General features: G+C 47.7%; 1 protein-coding gene across 3 annotated transcripts in view; it reads right to left on the reverse strand.

Moving 5' to 3' along the window:
• The window catches only part of LOC133353013 (CUB and sushi domain-containing protein 3-like), a 639938-nt gene that overhangs the window by 219963 nt on the left and 397980 nt on the right, over positions 1-21995 (reverse strand). For 2 of the 3 annotated variants that reach the window (XM_061569077.1, XM_061569076.1), the window contains exons 2-5: positions 18884-18961; positions 17858-17945; positions 14143-14267; positions 10134-10256 (exon numbers count right to left, since the gene is read on the reverse strand). In XM_061569077.1, the coding sequence (XP_061425061.1) occupies positions 10134-10256; positions 14143-14267; positions 17858-17945; positions 18884-18892 (345 nt within the window). In that variant the 5' untranslated portion in view covers positions 18893-18961. Of the gene's footprint in view, positions 1-10128; positions 10257-14142; positions 14268-17857; positions 17946-18883; positions 18962-21995 lie in introns of all 3 variants that reach the window. The other variant, XM_061569078.1, reaches the window with a different exon arrangement.

A 21995-nucleotide genomic window follows, 5' to 3' on the forward strand; every position in this document is an offset into this window, starting at 1 on the left:
AGTGAGAAAGACACGCAAGCTACAAATATACAGCAGGAGTCAGGGTCGGGATTGAACCCACGGCATCCTGTATACCAGGCGAGGGAATGAACATCTCGCCACCGCGGCACAGTATGTCCCTGTGTAAATGCTAACATTTTCTGACACATCACGATATATTCAAAACAGCAATAGCCTGGTGTTGGGTAGCTGTTGAACAATGTAAGAAGTTGGCATCAGAAGCGTTCAGTGCAATGTTAAGGTCGAGCGGTAACACACGTCCGTCTTGAAATCTCACGTCGGAATTATAACACTTTAAAGTCGCTGGTTGTGCGCCAAAATATTCTGTTTTTAAAAAAAATATGCACAAAGTGTGCAAAAATAATATTGCCAAGAGTTATTTATTTGCGTACAGAGACATGCATCCCTTGTTGATTCCTGCTCCTCTGGCCTAGACCCCAAGTCCAGGGCCTCCGATTAGCACGGTTGGCTACGTACGGTGCGAAATAAGTTCAATATATACACAACCTCGGCCTTCACATATTCCCCTCTCCCCCCCCCGCCTCATTCATGGCAACCCACGCTGCATTGCTCGTCTTGATTGTCTCTCTCTGTTCTAGCAGTCGCCACTCTCAAAACGCTGTCTTCATCTTATGACAACAAAAAAATCGCCCTCTTATATCTCCGTCCACCCACCCCCCTATATCACCCCTCAAAATCCACATGCACATTGCCTTGAGATACCGCTGTGCTTAGATGCTCTGTAAATAAAGATCGTTTGAATGAATTGGAAATATGAATGATGGCTTTAGCAGCCGGCACCATGTCCATCCCATTAACCCTCCCATGCCACAGTTGCATTGTTACAGTCACCGAACGGTTAATAGAATGCAGTAAATCACCATTATTAATGCTGCCACCAACCAATGACTTTCGGCCACTTGTTATTAAGCCGCTCACTGCAAAATTCTACATTTTACACAAATTACTTTTCAAAAGCTTAAGCAGAAAGTGTTCCCGCCATAAACTAAACCAGATTTATAACAGAATACTAACATGGATTCTGCTTGGTCGATTCAACAGCCGACCACGGCGCTTGTGAACTGTTATATATCTGATGTGTTCATTGTACGGAGATTTAAAAATCCAAACCATTCATTTAAAATAGCCCAACACTTTAAAGTAAACATTGCTTTGATGAATGACCGTTACGCGTGCTGCAAGAAATGCAACAGTATCATTAGTTAACACTTGTGAACCCAAAGCCATTTTATTACAAAAGTCTGACGTTTTTTTAAATGCAAAACTCCATCAAAGAGACATGGCAGCTCATTACTTCCAAGGAGACGTCCTCACACTGTTTTACCGATCATCAGTGCGATCACATGTCAAGCAGAATACTGCACTATCTTTTACGCAAATATCGAAACGTGTCGCGCAATTCCATCTTTCTCCCCATGAATACTTTTTTTCTAAATCCTCACCATGCGTGAAGACAGCGGCACACCTGAGGGGGATGGCTCGCGACTATTCGACATTATGAGTTTGGCCGCATGTTGGGCCCTAGGGAAGGACGAGGAGGCAGCAATGCTCTGTCCAATATCGCACAATGACCCCCTGGCACTGAAGAGAAAAAAAACAAATTCCCCAACGCATTATGGAGAGCGGATGCTTAAGTAAAATCCGTCGCAGTGAATAACGGTTGCAATGGGTCACGCACAATCAAGTCTGCAGGAGTTCAGAAATCAAATAAATGTCAGCGCAAATATACATTTAAACAAGTGAGCTAATGACATTCTGGCGTTTAAAAAAAAGAACCGTAAATATAAACAGAGCAAAGTTCCCCTTGAAAAATACATTTCTGGAGTCAATGTGCTCTGGCCTAGTTATAAAGGCCATCGGTATCGATATATAATTTAAAATAAAAAACCATTAAATTAAATCAGCTACACAAGTGTTTTTCTCACACAACGAAGCGCAGTTTTGCAAGAAACTACTCAATTTCTCATCATCTTGGTGCTGATATGTATTATTCCGGATTAGAATATAAACCACAACACTGCCTGCCTATGCCTGGCTGTTTGTTTATCTGGATGCTTTGATGGCGTTCACGCTGATCGATTTAAAACAGACACAAAAGAAACGCACGGAAGAGACGTCGTCACGATCAGTGGGAGAGTTGACGACCTCCGATCAGCACGGTTGGCTACGCAAGGCGCGAGAGAAGTTCAACACGCGTACAAGGAAAGGAGAGCAAGGGGCCATGAGTTCCAACCCTTGTGGAGATGGAGCGATGACATCGGTTCACGTGCGGGAATTTATTTGGGTCGCGGCATCACAGGAGCGTGAGGGATAGTAGGGGAAGCCTGCGTACAGCAGTGGATAAATGGCTCATGACAACGACGACGATGATGACGATGACGACGACGATGATGACGACGACGACGATGATGACGATGACGACGACGATGATGACGACGACGACGATGATGATGATGATGACGACGATGACGACGACGACGACGACGATGACGACGACGATGATGACGATGACGACGACGATGATGGTAATGACGACGATGATGACGATGACGACGATGATAATGACGACGACGATGACGACGACGATAATGACGACGACGATGATAATGACGACAACGACGATGACGATGATGACGACAATGACAACGACGATGATGACGACGATGATGACGACAATGACAACGACGACAATGACGATGATGACGACGACGATGATGACGATGACAACGACGATGATGGTAATGACGACGATGATGACGATGACGACGATGATAATGACGACGACGATGACGACGACGATAATGACGACGACGATGATAATGACGACAACGACGATGACGATGATGACGACAATGACAACGACGATGATGACGACGATGATGACGACAATGACAACGACGACAATGACGATGATGACGACGATGATGAGGATGACGACGACGACGACGATGATAATGACGACGATGATGACGACGACGACGATGATAATGACAACGACGACGATGACGACGACGACGATGATAATGACGACAACGACGATGACGACGACGATGATGACGACGATGACAATGACGACGATGATGACGACGACGATGACGACGATGATGATGACGACGATGATGATAACGATGATGATGATGACGACGACGATGATTACGACGATGATGACGATGATGATGACGACAATGATGATGACGACGATGATGACAATGATGATGAGCTGCGCTGCTCAGTCCCGTAGCTGGGCGCTTGGATTTTTTTTTGGGAAGGGCAAATGATTTATGTTTATTTTATTGTATGGACAGAAGCTGAATATCAATTGACACCAGTTGCTACGGACCTATAAACTGTTTTGATGATAAAGGGAAGCCAAATTGTTGTCGGGGCTGTGTCTCACTTTAAGGCACCGTGACTCATTACATGTCAGCTTCTCAAAGGGCGGCCCAAGGAATACCGAGTTAGAATTGACAATAAATATTTTAACAAATAACCGTGATCACCAAGGGACACACACACACAGACACTCCTGATAGCAACATAAGGCTGTCAGCCACGCATTGGCAGGCTTTGTGACGGATGCACAACAATAACTCTGCCGTGGCGTGTTGAGAGAAATTGTAATATTTGCTGCAATAATGCGGCAATAACGACTTTGCTGATGTACTCAGTGCATTGTAAATGTGCTCGACTCTAGCGGTGTCATTTACAGGTCCGTAAATTGTCCCTTATCCGATTCGTTCACGTAAACTCAAGTTGGATAAGAAGAGCACTGTGCACGGATGCTGTAAGCGTATGCATTTTAAAGTGCTACTATTCATCTCATCATCATTGCTACACTTCCATCCACAGGGCTCCCCGACTCATCCATCGCTTCTGACATACACACACAGACAGTCTGTACACACACAGTGTACACACACATATACACGTGCACACACACAGTCTACACACACTGTGTACGTACACACACAGTGTGTACACATACACAGTGTGTGTACGTAAACACGAAGTGTGTGTACGGACATGTGTACACACAGCGTGTACACACACAGTGTGCACACACACACGTACATAATTTTGTACGTGTGTGTGTGCGCCACCCATCATTAGCGCATTACTTTTGCAGACCACGAAAATTCCAAACGCACGCAGCCGCGAGGTAGCCAGGCGATTGACGTCCAGCAAAGTGCATTCATCATCCCACCCGTGTGGACCTTCGAGTGCTTTATCCCCCTTGCATTAGCGGGCCGTTGGTTTAACCCGCACACTCCCGTTTTTTGCCATGTGCAAAACACTCCTTTGACCAGCTCTCAAGACGTTTGAAAGCATCCTGAGACTCGGCAAAGTGTTCCTGAATAATAAACAAATGGTTGTGCCATTGGAAAGCCAAAACCAGGTCAGGGGTCGATGTGGCCCTCTATGTCACCTGTGTCATGGAATCAATTAGCATGACGAGATGCTCGTGAATAAAAGTGGAAAGGTGGACAGGGTTATAGAGATGAGTTTTAGATTTAAACCTTTCAGGTAAGGCCCACTGAGCCGTACAGCTCTTTTTCAGAAGCGACCTGGCCACAAATGATAGCTCAACGAAGCGGCTTATCAGGTGGAATTGTATCGGAGCCAAACACTCTAAGCGCACGATTCTAAATGTGGAGGGGAAAACCGGAGGACCCGGATAAAAATTCACGTGACCACAGGGAGAGAGAGAGAGACACGCAAACTACAAATATACAGCAGCATGCGTCATTATACATTGTGTTCTATACTCATGTCTCGGGGCTCAGAAGGGTACCATGTGACACCACTGCGGAGTGACAACAGCCTGATGTGATGCCATATCGGTGACATCGCCTTCTCCTTTGGGAATAACCAAAACGAGTTATTTTTCGTTTTTTTTTGTTGAGATTTTCTTTGGGATTAAAAATGTAAACTGGGAGCACAGGTTGTGACATTACCAAACAGATATTTACACCTGACACGGATGGTGAGCATTCTCTGATCACCTTCAGAGCATACTCGTTGATTTTACACAAAATGCTACATTATTCACAAGTTCAGCTTGAATAATGAATGTACAATAACGACGATAAGCAATGCTGCTCTTTTGTTCATGAGTTGCTGGTGTCGGCGTTCATGCATTTTGCGAATGTGTGTGCTCTTGGCGGCACTGCGATCCAGATGCTTTACTTGCAGAAGAATGCGTTTGTAATTGAATCCAGTATTTACAGTAATACTTTATGCAATTAGAAAGCATAATTTACGAATGTTGTGGCAACGCGCTGTAATACAACCTTAATTTCCTTGCCAAGTGCTCTAACCGATGATCGCAGGCGAATAGAAATAAACGTCACGACATGAATGGGCTTCAGGCGAGAACGCTCACGACGGTACGGTTCTTGGCAAGGAATTCAGAGGTCGCTCTTGGCGCGTGTCTATAATTTGGGCACGCGTGCAATTTCTGCTCAAGAATACGCCTAAGTCATTGTCGCGGTGGCGTGACAACTTTGAGGCACCTCGCCGGCACATTACGTCTCGCGGTTTGTTTGTTGGGTGGATTTCTTTGTCATTGAAATGCGGAGGCTTGACCTCCCCCCGCCCGCCTCTGCTCGGTGTGCACGTGGGGCACGGGAGGATGCTGCCGTGAGCGGCGTCACGGTCGGAACGCTGGACTTGCAATCTGGGGGGCTGCCCGCTCGATTTGCCCGGCGGGGCAGTTGAAACGATGTTCAAGGTTTCTTAAATGCCTATTTCATGACTGCTCACGATCGTTTCCCGTACCCCGGGCAGAGAAGCGAGAGCCTGGACCACCTCCCCCGATCGGATCCCTCATCTCGAGGGCGCATTGCTCCGAGTTCGCTACACGTCACTTGCTGGGTTTTCTTTTCTCTCTCTCTACCGCTTTTTGAAATCTACTTTGTATTCTGGGTTCTTGAATGACAATATTTGTTTTTATATATTTATATACACATACAACAACAAAAAAGCTCCCGTTTCAAGCCACCACGAATATAGAGTTAAATGGGATCGTTAGGTCGTGTGTGGTGGGGAAGAGTAGGCGACGAGATACAACCGAGAGGAGCTCAGAGATCCCTCAAGTGGGAGGCCTCTCTGCAGGCAGCGGCACGAGCCAATCGACATTTGGGCAGCCCCTTTGCGCACGAGCACGGCGTCATTCCTGCACGAGGGCGCTCAGCCACGTGGACATTGTCTCTGGCTTTTAAGCCCCCCCCACCCCACGCCCGCACGTGGGAAACGTCGCCAATGATGGCGCTGTTGATGGCGCGTGCGCGCTCACGGTGGAATATTACGTTTAACCCCTTTTTAATACGAACAAATATCGCGAACAGGCGGACAAATCCTGACCTTATAATAGATCCCATGCCATTTACATTTTCCAGTAAAAATCACGAACGAATAAAGTATGCGAGTACGTTACTGCGCCATCTGTCAGTGCTGCATGCATGGATGTGTAGAGCGAGCACAACTGTTGAGCCGAGGCCGTTTATTTTATCTTCTCCAATTTCCTTCGAAGCATAAAATAAACATCGTGGGAAATTAACATTATGGCACAAACATAAATCTTAACCCTTTCCCATTCCGATGTACGTCATCAGTTTTGCTTCTGATTCCCGAACCAGAAGAAAACGAAACCAAAATAACTTGATCGGTACCGAGGCTCCCCCAAGGCCATGCGGGAGGGCGTGTGGCACAGTTTGGCGCCAGCTATCGTGACGTGCGGTGGTCGTGTTGTAATAGTTCTCGGCGGTGAGTAACAATGTGTTTAGAAACAACGGTGCTGCTACGCCTCTCTAAATAACATTAACACTGAACCGCTCACGCGTGCCGAGATTCGGCGGTGAGTGGGACGCCGCCCACCTTGCAACTCGCAGTCGTCTCGGAAACGTGAAAGGGGTTGATAAGGGAAACAAATAAAGTAAAAATGTACATTCACGTACAAAAAGCAATTTCGTTTGCAGATCACTTTTTTTTTTAACAAACCGCAAAGTGCTCACACTCCCAATGGCAGATGTTTCAATACGTCACCCGATAAGGAGGTGATAGGAATTGCTTACCCAGGTCAGGTGCTGTTAGTAAATGCCACGTACTCTATCAGGTCATTGCCAATCATTGTAATGACTCACTTTCTCCAAGGTGACTTGGCTCAAAGGCTAAACACACACTTTGCCTCAAATAGATATCCCCCTGAGTAATACCACTCGGTTCAGAGAGCCAGATGCCAATGGGTAATTTAGAAATTGTGAGAAAAAAATGTATTCCCTTCAGGGGACATTATCGTGAAATGCTTTATCAGCAAAATAAAAATAAATCCCGTTATTTGTCAGCCTTCTCCTTATGTGCCAATCACATACGTGGCGAGGACACGGTAATAACCGAGAGTATTCATAAGCACAGGATCACGTGAGACAAAACCCCGCCACAAACCTCGTACCCGTTGAAAGCCAACATGTTCATACACGGTGGCTTAATGTAATGCCATCGCGGATGATTTACACGTAGCACAAAACACATCATTAGCGTCGGTGTGGAGAATATGAGTAACAACATAAATAATCAGACAATGCCCCTCTTTCACCTGTCTGCCCCTCCACCTATTTATTTTTACATATCCCATCAACCGCACGGCCTTCTGGGAGTACGTAATTTCGGAAACGTTATTGTAACGTAAGCTTGCGCTGAACGAATGCCGCTGAAATGATTCTCAGCAGGCTGAAAAGGAACATTCACGAGGAGTGTGAAGCTCCCGATTTCCCTGCCAAAATTGTGCACTTTGACCGTACACGGTGGCAAAGCCGGCTCAGTGGAATTTCACGTGTCCCTTCTCGCCTCTTTGAGGTGCAGCGATAGGGAGATTGCCCCACCAGCCTAGACACCATCCACGTCCCTTTGCATGCCATGGGGTTGTTTAGCTGGTGCCGTTTCTTCTGACCACACATTCATCAACAACCCTCTTCGACAACGTGATTCGGTCTTGAGGCTCCAGTCCCTCGCGAAAGACACAACCGCCAGCCCTCGACTCTTCCTCGGCTCGGGAGTTTCGTCGTGCGTGGCCCAAAGCGGGCTACCTCGATGTCAGGCCCGGGTCACACCGCGTGCCGATTCAATCGTGGATTTGGTCTTATTCAATCGAAACTGTCAGAAAGTTGTGGAGGACTGTGCGGGCGTGACGAGGTCACGTTCATCAGATGCGCTTGCCGCTGCCCGTGCCGAGGTGCGTCTGTGTGTCGCTCACTTTTACAGTGAGGGAAAAAAGTATTTGATCCCCTGCTGATTTTGTACGTTTGCCCACTGACAAAGAAATGATCAGTCTATAATTTTAATGGTAGGTTTATTTGAACAGTGAGAGACAGAATAACAACAACAAAATCCAGAAAAACGCATATCATAAATGTTACAAATTGATTTGCATTTTAATAAAGGAAATAAGTATTTGACCCCTCTGCAAAACATGACTTAGTACTTGGTGGCAAAACCATTGTTGGCAATCACAGAGGTCAGACGTTTCATGTAGTTGGCCACCAGGTTTGCACACATCTCAGGGGAGATTTTGTCTGACTCCTCTTTGCAGATCTTCTCCAATTTATTAAGGTTTCGAGGCTGATGTTTGGCAACTCGAACCTTCAGCTCCCTCCACAGATTTTCTATGGGATTAAGGTCTGGAGACTGGCTAGGCCACTCCAGGACCTTAATGTGCTTCTTCTTGAGCCCCTCCTTTGTTGCCTTGGCCGTGTGTTTTGGGTCATTGTCATGCTGGAATACCCATCCACGACCCATTTTCAATGCCCTGGCTGAGGGAAGGAGGTTCTCACCCAAGATTTGATGGTACATGGCCCCGTCCATCGTCCCTTTGATGCGGTGAAGTTGTCCTGTCCCCTTAGCAGAAAAACACCCCCAAAGCATAATGTTTCCACCTCCATGTTTGACGGTGGGGATGGTGTTCTTGGGCTCATAGGCAGCATTCCTCCTCCTCCAAACACGGCGAGTTGAGTTGATGCCAAAGAGCTCCATTTTAGTCTCATCTGACCACAACACTTTCACCCAGTTGTCCTCTGAATCATTCAGATGTTCATTGGCAAACTTCAGACGGGCATGTATATGTGCTTTCTTGAGCAGGGGGACCTTGCGGGCGCTGCAGTATTTCAATCCTTCACGGCGTAGTGTGTTACCAACTGTTTTCTTGGCGACTATAGTCCCAGCTGCCTTGATATCATTGACAATATCATCCCGTGTAGTTCCGGGCTGATTCCTCACCGTTCTCATGATCATTGCAACTCCACGAGGGGAGATCTTGCATGGAGCCCCAGGCCGAGGGAGATTGACAGTTCTTTTGTGTTTCTTCCAGTTGCGAATAATCGCTCCAACTGTTGTCACCTCACCAAGCTGCTTGGCGATGGTCTTGTAGCCCATTCCATCCTTGTGTAGGTCTACAATCTCATCCCTGACATCCTTGGAGAGCTCTTTGGTCTTGGCCATAGTGGAGAGTTTGGAATCTTCTGTGAACAGGTGTCTTTTATACAGGTAACAAGCTGAGATTAGGAGCACTCCCTTTAAGAGTGTGCTCCTAATCTCAGGATTTAAGAGTGTGCTCCTAAACTCAGCTCCTTACCTGTATAAAAGACACCTGGGAGCTAGAAATCTTTCTGATTGAGAGGAGGTCAAATACTTATTTCCCTCATTAAAATGCAAATCAATTTACAACATTTTTGACATGCGTTTTTCTGGATTTTGTTGTTATTCTGTCTGTCACTGTTCAAATAAACCTACCATTAAAATTATAGACTGATCATTTCTTTGTCAGTGGGCAAACATACAAAATCAGCAGGGGATCAAATACTCTTTCCCTCACTGTATATAAAATTTATCACTCATGCTCGTCGTTTTAAAAATGTAAAAAAATCAGCCCCATGGGTCAAGAGGGCCACGTCACGACTCGGGCGCTATCGCCGCACAAAAGTTAACGTGCACGACATCGGACTATCAAGCATCGGCGAGTGTCCCTTCTGAGAGTTGACAACTTTGAAATGTTTTTAATCGTTTTTTCCTACGACGGAGGACCCCCGTTGCCAAAACACCACCGAAGTTTTATGCCTCACCTTGTCGGGGTTGACAGCAGGCGACGATCCACACACAGTGGGAATCACCGTCATAGAAGCCCGGGTAGTTGGGTGAGAAGATGATCCCACTGGGACCTTGAACATTCTCACCGCAGTTCTGAGCTGTAAAATGGCAAGGAAAAAAAAAAGAAGATTATTTATTTAATATAAAATTTAATTTATTAAAATATACCCACCTGGACGTTTCCTTGAGATGGAACATCCTCGTTTGCGAAGGTGTTCAGACGTCAATTGACGCGTACGTCGCGAACGCATAATGACACGCGCGTATGCACGCAAGTGAAATCTATCCCCCTGTATGGATAGTTAAGAGTCGCCCAGCCCTCCTTGACAAGTGGCTTGGCGATTAACAAAAGCAACGCTACCCGTTACTGCGCCTTTCTGCGGCAATATTTGCAATTTCATTCGCATCACAGGGGGCGCCGTGGAAGCGCGATGTTGCCTGGTATACAGGAGGGCATGGGTTCGATCCTAACCCTGACCACCTGCATTTTTTGCATTTGCATGTCCTCCCCGTGGTCAAGTGGCTATTTCACTAGGTCCTACGGTTTTCCCCTCCACATTTAGACACATGCGATTAGAGTATTTGGCTGCTATACATTTCGACGTGATAAGCCGCTTTGTTGAGCTGTCATTTGTGGCCAGGTCGCTTCCGAAAAAGAGCTATACAGCTCATTGGGGCCTTATCTGGTAAAAAAAAAATTCCCGTGTCTGCTGTTATTTGGAGGGAACAGACACGGGAAGGAGGTGCATTTACCGTGGATTTATTTTGCGAGTAACTTGTTATAGTTCTTGTTTCAGGTGGCTCTACTCTAACCACTGGAGTCCCATCGGGGCAGTTGGTGAAGTGGTTGATTCAGGTGATAGTCGACTAAAAATTCTAATCCACTCCTTCTTTGTGGTGGTTTTCTCGGATCCATTTAAAGACAGCAGCCAGCCCATTCAAGCCATGCCCAGCGTGATGTGGGTGATGATGATGCCTGTGACATCACCGCGTCCCGCCCATCACCTCCCGTTCAGTGGTTACACGCGTTATCTAATTAGTTAAGTAATTAAACCTATAATTGGTAGAGTCATTGATTGCTTACGTAGGCGGAGAACCCAGCTCTGGGTGATTGTTTTCAATCATTGTTGGGTGGCTCCAGCAAGAAGAATTGTCCCCTCCAAACCGGCACGCGTCAAAGAGGACGCTTCTCCATTCTGGCACGAAACAAAGTCACTTGGGTGCCTGGCGGAGCGTCCGCAACGTGAGGCAGCCTGGCCAGCGATGTGGAGCTTTTCGTTTGGGGGCTGTCGCCAGGGTCCCGGGACGGCGGCACTCGAGATGCGCCGCTCGCGATGGCGGTGACCTCGCTGCTGAACGCGCGCGTGACCTGGCGAGGTCGCGGGCACCCCCCCCCCCCCCCCGCCGGATGAACACACAAACCTCGACCTCAGGCTCGACCGCGTCAGGCGAGGATGCACCGCTGTGCATTCGTGAATGCTTTTCAGCGCGGGTCCTGCGTTTTGCGAGATGACTATTGATGAAATGTGCAGTGGACACCGGCGGGCTCTCTGCCCATGGATCGTGATGATGGTGATGATGAGATGACTTATTTTCGTTTGCGTTGCGAAGGCGGCTGTCCGCATTGCTCTTCAAGTCACCGCCGCGTGTGTGTGTCCGTATCCCGGGGTGTGTAACGGTTAGTGCACTGCGCTACGAACACGGCAACCCGGGTTCAATTTCCGCTCACGGCCAACACCAGTGACGATTATTTGGACCGGTACTGTCCCTCCCCTAGGTCAACTCAGCCTCAAATTAGTACCTGATGCGGTGTGTAAACATCGTCACTGGGGAGACAAAGGCGGCCGGGCGTGTTGGCCAGCCACCCCCTCGTGTGACGTGCCGGCCTTCATAGGTGCTCGCTAATAGCACTTGCCCCTACAGTCTGTTAAGGCTATACGGGGAATCTTTGTCTTTTTTTCGTCCCGCGGTGTAGAGGGTACAATAAACGAGCCGTTATCTGCGAGCCCACGGATTCCGTCAAGGTGGCGCTGGGCATCGTTGACGCTGCTGGCGGGTGGAGGATGCCGACGCCGCTGCTGCTGGAGCAGCGGTGAGGACAGCAAAATCTACGTGCGGGTTACCCAGCTCCTCGATTCACCTTTGGCACCACGCTGGTCAGTGACAAATATACAGGTGTTAGGTTTTCTGAAAGCACGCGTAAGCGAACTCTGTTTTTGCTAACTTTGCCCGTTGCGATTAAGCTTTTTTTGCCAAATCAAACAAGCCTTGATGCTACACGATGTATTAGGAATAAAATTGCGGCGGAACTTTGATATGTCCATATCAGGCTAGACCGTGTGTACCGTGCCACGGATTAGCATCTGAGATGCCAACTAAGGAAGGGAATAAAATTACTTAGAAGTCGTACGCACACGCCCAGAAGTCACGGCGGCATAGGTACGTCTGCACGTCCACAGCAACGTGCACACACTGATGTGCCTGCTTTATATCGCAGCCGAATGGCGTTTCCAAAGCAGCGGAAACCAGCCCAGCCGTGATGAATGGTCGTGCACTGTGCGAGTTGGGATTCTGCATGCAAGATTATTTATTTATGTATGACCCCCCCACCTCCCACTGAATGATTTTCCGTACCGTGTGAAAGATGTTGCTCGTATACAACTGGCCCGGCCCACACCGCACGCGATATATCCCCGTGTGCAAGGGGTCACCAATTGATGTCTGACGGACGATGTCCAAGGTTAAGGACTGCACGGCTACGTGGGCGATGCTGTGTTTGCTCGACGCACGAAGGCGTGTTTGCCGCGGAGCACCGAGGAGATCGTGTGGGGAGATCTGTCTCACCTGCTGCCAAACAGTGCCCGGCCTGTTAAATTACGACCGCCACTTGTCCGGCTCAAAGCCACACGAGGAATCGGCCACCGTGTTTACGATCCAAAGAATAGAAACATCTGGCTTTGGGCCCCAAGCTGATGGGACAGCCTGTGATTCTGGCCAGGCCATGCGAATAACCCTTTGGCCCAGCGACCTGCTCTGCTCAGGACTCCTAATGCCAGAACTACCCATCCACCTCCCACAATCCCAGCCGCTCCCACTTCCAAGGTGACATCTCTCGGCACAGAACAGTGTAATCTCCTGTATGTTAGGCTGACACGGTGCCACGAGCAGAAGTTTCAGGGGGCAGGCGTTGAAACGGACGCCGATATGGATCGTCGGAAAAGGACCGCCAGATTTAGCCAATATAGCGCCTGCTACCTGGGCCCATGGCTTCCAAACAAAGGGAGCCGTAGGCGGCGAAGCGTCCGCTTGACATCACAGACAACGATCTCAGGCCCCGCTGGATGCTGAAGAGGCAGCATCGATGAGCCAGATGAATGTACCGGAGCAGTGATAATTGAAATACGCGTGTAGTCTCGATCTATTTAAGCAGTTTCACGCTGCTAAGCAGGGCTGCCAGCTATGTATATAGATGGGGGCTGGGATGAGAACGTGAGTTATGAATGAGGAAGTGAGTGGCTCTCTTGCAAACCACCGGTACGTAATTTTTTTGTGTGTGTGGCTCTCGGATGTCGGGGGGAGCTCAGCATGACTCCACATGTGTCGCTGCACGTGATGGGAGCTGCCTCACGAAAATTAATCCCTTCTGTGGCTCCGGGAAAAAAAAAAACATGTTTGGGCATCGTTTATGGACAGCATGCGGTACAACCCGTGAACACGTCGGAAAGCTGTGAAGGTAATTATTAACCGATAACAGATGGCAACAATCATGGTTTCCTAATAACTTGAAGTAGTTTTGTTATAATTACTCGTTACAAGAGGCACAGGTCTGCGATAGACGCAACAGCGTGAATGTGAAATACATTGGAAGCAAGGGAGTAATTACCGCAAAACGCGGACAAATGCCCGTCCGCGGTATTTTTTGTCAATAATCCGCTGAGCATAAACGACGGCAATAACGGCGAGCGGAGGGTTTCCTTCACTCGCCTTTGCACTGCGGAGACTGATCGCTCCACGCAGCGAACACGTCCGCCAGGCGCTGGCACACGACGCTCTTGGAGCCGAGCAAGACGAAGCCCTCGTCGCACGCGAACTGCACCGTGGCACCGAGCCTGGGGAGAAACGCAGCGGGGGGGGGGGGGTGTTGGCAAAGCTGGGGGGCAACGCGAGCGACGAGACACAGAGCGGGGGTGCGCGGCGCAAGCGCAACCGTTCCCGGGCACACCACGGATTGGTTGATTGGCCAACGGCGAGTGGCCGCGTAGGAGCAGGTGGCGACAGACGGGGGGGGGGGGGGGGGGGGGGTCGGGCGGGGGAGGTTGTGAGCGAGAGATGCGAGGGTTCGACGTCGCGTGTCCCGCTCCGGTGGAATGAGCACGGCGTCGTGCGCGTCTCTCAGCAGCCGTGAAAACCAGGAGGAAGAAATGCCACATTATTCAGGTTGGGGACGAGTATTTACACGTGGCAACCACTGTTAAGACGATGAAAAAACAAGAAGGGGTTTTTTACCATTCCTGGCAATTAAACAGGAGGTGTTAAGATGTTCAAACACCAAATAGGTAAATTGTGCAAGGCATCAAGTCTGCATTAACCACACATACTTGTGTAAAAAACATGCAAACAAACATGCCCTGATTATTATATAACCACTGCTAAGGGTCGGATTAATATGCAGTAAAGTAAGAGAATACTGTATTATCTAAAATATAATTCAGCAGTGGAACTGCAGTCACGAAAGCTTCAAATCAAGACTGTATTGTCTATTTCTCTTCACTGGAAGATATGTACTGGACATCTGTGAAAAAGAGCTTTATAGCTGATCGGATTCCTCCAGTATAAATATTCTGATGTATTTAAATGCAATACATGGACAACGCGTATATTAAAGGCGCGTTTCCCTTCGGTAAAAGGATGCCCACTTGCCTCAAACACCCGCGCTTCCAAACACACCGTGGCCAAAACAACCATAATACATAATCAGCTGACGCTCGACCAGAAGCTGCGTCGCACCAGGCGTTTAATTAAACGCACACACGGGGCAGCGGTGACTGCTGGAACAATGCTCATTGAGAAATTCTCGTCCGAGGCGTCGGGCTTCCGAACGCGCAGATCCATCGACGAACCGGTGAGGGGAGGGGGGGGGCTTAAGCTACGCAGTTTTTTTATAAAACAGCTCGATGTCCGATCTGACCCTAAGACCGGCAACGCTCCCCCAGTCTCCGCCGGAGCTGCACAGGGTTCCCGATATTATAATTTGCATTCACAGAAAGGGCGACACGGGGATGTGAATTTGAGAGTCAGCTGGTTTTCTTGTCCTTTGTTCTGCCACTTTTTTTTTTATCCTGCCAGAGCGACGCCCGTTTCGCAAACAAATTAGGCCCGTTCCGCAATTCACGCGCAGCCAATTTCACCCCCCCCCTCCCCGAAAGAAAAAAAAGCCCAACGCACCGCTGCTTACGCCTCTTGCTGCTTACGTGGCAAATTGTGGAATGGCCCAAAAAGTGGTCCGCGGTGAGGGCGTAGCCAACGGTTTGACGGAGAGCCGCGGCGCCGACTCCGCGTCAATCGCGCTAAGGAGGGCGCGCGGCTCGCGTGGGACAGCAATGATGAAGGCCGGCATGGCACACGGGTGGCCAGGCCGCCTTTGTCTCCCCAGTGGTGATATTACACATCACACCAGGTACTCAAATATTTGAGTCAACCTAGGGGAGGCCCAGGACCGGTTCAGATATTCGTCACTCGTGTTGGTCGTGAGCGGGAATCGAACTCGTGTCGCTGGGTCCATAGTTCAGTGCAATAACCACCACAAGACTGCTCCCCATACAGACACGCACACACACAAGCAGATATGTCTGCACAGGCAATTATCCTTAATGCTGCCTTATCGGCTCTCCAAACACAAGCCATGGCGAGGCAGAGGCAGGGTCAGAGGAAGCACTGCAATTGTGACCCTTGCATCTGGAGTTCGATTCCCGGCCATGGCTAAGTACACGATGAGACGTATCAATAGTCCAATCGTAATGTGCAATTTTATTGAGAGACACTGTCTTGTCTTGCTGTGGTCTGGGACTGTTATTGTTTTGCTGCCTTGCCCAAGCTTGTTGAAAAATCGGCAGCGATTTATCTACTTTTGCAATTTGTACTGATGTACTTAATTCATTTACTGTTAGTGATTTGCTTAACTTTCCTATAAGTTGCACTCCAATCGTGTGTTTGCCTTGTTAGTTGTTGTAACGTTCTGATCCGCCCCTACTGAACATCTGTGAAAAGAGCTTCATAGCTCATGATTCTTCCGGACGAAATTTATATTCTGATTCTAAACCGTGCAACTCGAGATCGATTCCCGCCCATGGCTGGCATTGGCGGCAGGTGATATCTTAACCGGTTCTGGGTCCAACCCCCACCCCTTCACCAACCTGGACTAACCAGTGTGGTGTGTATAGACAAACAAGCTGCACAATGAACAAATTGTGGCTTAGCAGCCTCTGGCTGCCAGCACGTTGACTGCTGGAATTTCGCAATTGGGGCATCAACGATGTCTACACGATTCGGCCATCAGGGCTGTAAATAGAGGGCTGGCGAAGTCCCCATTTGGTGCCACAAGCATCGTCATGGTGTCCCCTGATGATGCACGCTGGTGTGGCAACTTTTTATTCTGGGCGTTGCGGTGGGGAGATGTTAACTACCTCGCCTGGTATGCTGGACGTCGTGTGTTCGATCCCGACCCTGACGCCTGCTGTATATTTGGAATTTGTACTTTCTCCCCGTGGCCGCGTGGATTTTTCTCCGGGTTTTCCCTCCACATTTAGAAACATGCGTTTAGAGTATTTGGCTGATATACATTTACACGTGATAAACATCATCATTGAGCGATCATTTGTGGCCAGGTAACTTCTGAAAAAGAGCTACATAGCTCAGTGGGCCTTACCTGGTCAAATAAAAAATTAACCCGTAAAAACAAAGTTCTTCACTATAAATCCTTTATATGCGTGGCGGCTAGAGTCCTCTCGTCCTCTGGCTTGAGATGGCTGCCACCTATGGGTCAGATGATTGCCTGCCACCATTAAGCAATTGGTAATTAAATATAATAAAACATTTTCATAAAAAGTGTAAAAAAAAATTCACAAAAATAAATTGTCACGCACAACGAGTCTGTGTGCAAAATGTCAGCTCGATTGGATGACGGGAAGTGGGTTAAAAAACGACCGAAAGATTTGCACGGTCGTAACCGCGCAAGCAAGCAAGCAAGTGAACTTAATATAAAGGATTTAAAAATAGTTTAGTTTAGAATCCAAACACATGGAATATACCAAGAAGGGGAGATGTCCGTAGATATACCAAATATAGAGCGCAAGATTTGGACCGTGTTTGTACAGAGTTATTCATCCAGATATCCACACGACCATCCAGAGTCCACAACTATCCAAAGCATATCACTGCACATCATGGATTGGTCCTGTCAGTCACCTACCAACACAATCACTTTCCCCCCGACCTCATTCGGATTCGCCCGGCAGTTAACATCACCATCACCACCACCATCACCGCGCCGGTTGACATCCCCATCTGCCCAGCAAGCATTTATAATGAACAAAATCCATAAATACTTTGTATTAATTTTAAAAGATCGTTTCTTCCCCCCCCAAAGTCCGATAATGGTGGTGCTAGGGGGGGGGGGCAGCGATGCGATACTGTTTCTCACCTGAAGTCGGACCCCAAACGTGCTCCGTTCCGTGGAACCTCTGGTTCTGGGCAAATATTCGATGCCTGGGCAATGCCTCCCTCGCTCGCTGCAAGACCAAATCAATGCCGTACGTCAAGCAACTGAGAATACGACCACAACAACACATACGTTCGTAAAAATGTAACAAAGTGGATAACATACGGGGGACACATTCTTCTCATAAAACACTGTTGTTGTCTTCCATTTGCTATCTGTATCACGTTCTTCCCTTAAAGGTAACCTTCCTCCCGTAATGAGAATTATAAACAACGTATAAAAAGGAGAGTAATTCCAGCCGTGGTAGCTCCTCCACAGGACTGCAGATTTCGCAAGTCGCCGCCTGCGTGCGACGACGCGGAGTGCATTCGCCGGCTCCCACGGGGGCAGTGCAAGGAGAGATTTTGTATCGCGCCCTTAATGCAAACCAATTTCCCCCTCGTGCCCTCCGTGGAGTTTGTGATTGCAGGCCCATCACGATCGCTGGTCCCAGCACAGCCAAGAACAATGCAGCCCTTGGGTTATTGCGGCGTTAATGTTTATACCACGGGATGAGAGGCTGTCAGCATTTCTCAACGGGTTGCCCCCCCCACCCCCCCACAGAGAGGAGCCGTGGCTGTGGGGAGGTGGGGGAGCATGAGGCTGTTAAGCAGATGCCCTTCCTTTCATTTGCTCCATATTGACCGATAGTAGGCGAGCTCCTTGATGAGCTCACGATGAGTACGATGAAGAAATCGTTACGACAAAGCCGTCGCCGCCGCCCTACGATCGTGACTGACGGCGCTGTTTTGTGCGATGATTAATTCATGAAGGGGATTATGACTGGGACGGATGGACGTGTCCTTTACGGTCCCCTATTACCCCCCGAGTGTGAACAATCTTAAAAGGTAACCACCGGAGTTCCATCAATTTAAATTATAATGGTCTGAAAATGATGACGCTTAAACATCGTGTGAATGACTTGAAGGTGAAAAATCACAAACGTAAAATATTGTTGATTTCACTTACAGACGGCATACTTGTGATTATTTTCTTTTCCCGGGAACAATTTCACTCCTCTTGACTTCATATCAATCGCTTTTTTTACTGCAGCAACACACGCACGCACGCAACAAGAGAACAAGCATGTGATGCATTCTGGAAACATCGTGGAGTCATTTACACATGTTTTAAGCATATGCTTAACAGAGACTGACAAAACAGCTGTTTCGACACAGCAGCTTCAAAATCGTCATCCCATTCATTCGTTTCCTCTTCTTTGCAGACAAATTTTTGGTCGAGTTTATTTTGTTTAACCAGGTGAGGAGCTCAAGAGACCGGGAGAAAGTCTCATTTGCAAGCTGACTTGTGTCACCAAACACAAAATGAGGAAGTCAAACTAATACAAGTAATCATGGGGAAGAAAGGAAAGCATCTGAGCCACACGACAGCTATTTTACAGGAGAAAGGAACGAAGAAAAAAAACACTGCGCAAATATGTATCATTCTTAAATAAAATAAAAAAATCCTACTAAATAATTTGGCGTCATAAAATTACTTTTTTAAAACAAGCACAGGGGAGATTAAGTTAAAGAAAACGTAACACGGAATCAAGGTCACTTGTGGCAATTCATAGTGAGCCATAATTGAGGTTTATTTTGGGCTACATCGCGTAAATACAAATGCATACCTGTGAACACATACGGTTTACCCGTATTCTTCTACAGGGAAATTGAGTTTTCAGATCCATACGGCGTACAGCCGTTTCAATACGGGCAAAAAAGAGCATGCGGCCAAATAAAAAAAGTCGTGAATGAAAGTGTATTATATTCTTGGTTCTTTCGGTAAAGTCACGTAGAAGGGAAACAACAAAATAACATAAATATAAAACAATAAAAAAATTCTCACGACTTTTTGACTGCAACACAAGCAATCATCATCAGGTGTGAAATCCAAAGTGTATTGTTGAACCCTTCATAATTTTCTGTGTTTATTGTTGTACCTTTACTACACGAGTGTGTGCATCAACATATCAAGCAAGCAGCAGCATCAGCATGCAATAACACAGTAGCATGGTAAGTAAAATCATTGACACCAATTATCAACATTAATACTTAAAAAGGTTTTGTTTAGTATAATATTTATTTATTTGTTTGTGTTTCTCCCATGTATTACGGATGATATTGGTCACGAAAGCCTACGTGTTAAACGGACTTTGGAAGATGAACGTTGAAATGTATAAGTGCACTGGGTGACCAATAAGGTCTGAATTGGTCTGTAATAAGGTAGGCACTGATAAGGGGCTGACAGGTATGTAAATGTGTCGTTAAACCCATCACCACTCGACACAACCAATTAGTAAGGTTTTTCACGTAAACAAAACATGCTGATTAGTTATTCGTCCAGCACACCGCTTGTGTGCTGGCGAGTAACCCACGTCAACATTTACAATTCGAGTACCGTGGCATTTCATCGCTAATTAAAAACAACAACCAGCATCATCAGGCGACAGCCAGAGCTTTGGAGAAATCCTCCTCCTGTTTCAGTCCGAACTAGAGTGAGACCAGAAACTACCTGGCTCTCGAGGAATGTTCCTTTTTGTATTGTTTGCTGTCGCAACCTTCCGACGTCTGTGAAAAAAAGAGCTTCATAGTTCATCGGATTCCTCCTCCGGTCTAAGTAAAGATTCCGATTCTGCTGCCGGATGTCATTTTGCGCGGTGTGTTGGCAAGTTCGGTGGACAAAAAATGGCGCCAGCACGAAGTCGGTTGCCACCTTGGCACCGGTGCTACATCGCCGTGATTTGACGAGCGACGATGAAAGGAAAACACGCGGGTTTTGCTAAATCGACGCCGATTTTAAATCCCAACTACACTAACGGCTCATTAACGACGTTCGATATATCATCGCGTGCAACAAAACCATTGCTTAAAATAATCCATAAGGCATTACGCCCTGTTGCATCGCGCACGACGAGGGCGATTTCTCCGAGTGAAATAGCACCGACAGAATGGGCGGCCAAGCGTTTAAATATTTTCTGTTTTACGCTCTTCAATGTGCCAGAGCGTGTGCGCGGCTGCCCACACAAGATCTGACCACTTTAGTGCAAGATCCGACCGTGCCCGTCCAGTGCTCGCCGAGTTGCATTGGCTTCCGGTTGCCGAACGAACTCATGATGCGGATCGCGATCGTTACGCACAAAGTTGCTTGCCACAAATTAACCACAATACCTCGCTAATTTCGTCAGCAAGGAGCATAAAACATCATCATGTGAACTCTGGTCAGCCTCGTGGCAGCTTTTGGCTGGCCATCGAACAAAGACGGTCAAAGCATCGGACACATATTGCATAAATATCCAACCGTGCTAATCGCACTTTAGATTAGCACGGTTGGCGACACACGGTGCAAAAAGAAATTCAACATACATGCAGGACACACTTATGTATATTTTGCAACCAAAAAGTTTCGAGTGATTTTAAACATCTTGCTTGATAAACGAATCGGCTATGAGCAAACATGCGGGGCTCTCTCTCAAATCTCGAAGCGATGCGTGCCCACCAGTGCCATGACAGACACGTTGAGGTTTAGTGGCTTGTATAAGAATATCGTAACACTACCCAGTGTGTGCGTAGCTTTATTCCAGATCAAGACATCATCGTGGCCACCACCACCACCACCACCACAGCTCGTTGCCAATGCTCCATCCGCCAGACTCCACAGCTGCTGTACAAGGAGACGCGTGACGAGTTCTGCCCTCAGTCTCCAGCCATCTGTTGAGGTCTTCCACTTCCTTGGTCGTCAGATTCATGGAGACCCACACCGCATGGCGTGTCTCGTGGTGGCGAGATGTTACCTCCCTCGCCTGGTATACAGGAGGTCGTGGTTCGATCCTGTCCCTGACGCCTGCTCGATAATTGGAGTTAGTGTGTCTCTCTCTCCCTGTGGTCGCGTGGATTCTTTTTTGCGGGTCCTCCGGTTTTCCCTCAACATTCAGCAGCATAATGCATTGAGAGTATTTGCTTGCCTTACATTTCCACGCGTTAAACACATTGTTGGGCTATCATTTATGGCCAGGTCGCTTCTTGAAAAAGAACTCTATGTAGCTCAGTGGGTCTTACCTGGTAAAATAAAATAAAAATCT

The sequence above is a fragment of the Lethenteron reissneri genome, chromosome 42, assembly GCF_015708825.2.
Source record: "Lethenteron reissneri isolate LAM-NWPU_2019-01 chromosome 42, ASM1570882v1, whole genome shotgun sequence".
Taxonomy (NCBI): Eukaryota; Metazoa; Chordata; class Hyperoartia; order Petromyzontiformes; family Petromyzontidae; genus Lethenteron; species Lethenteron reissneri.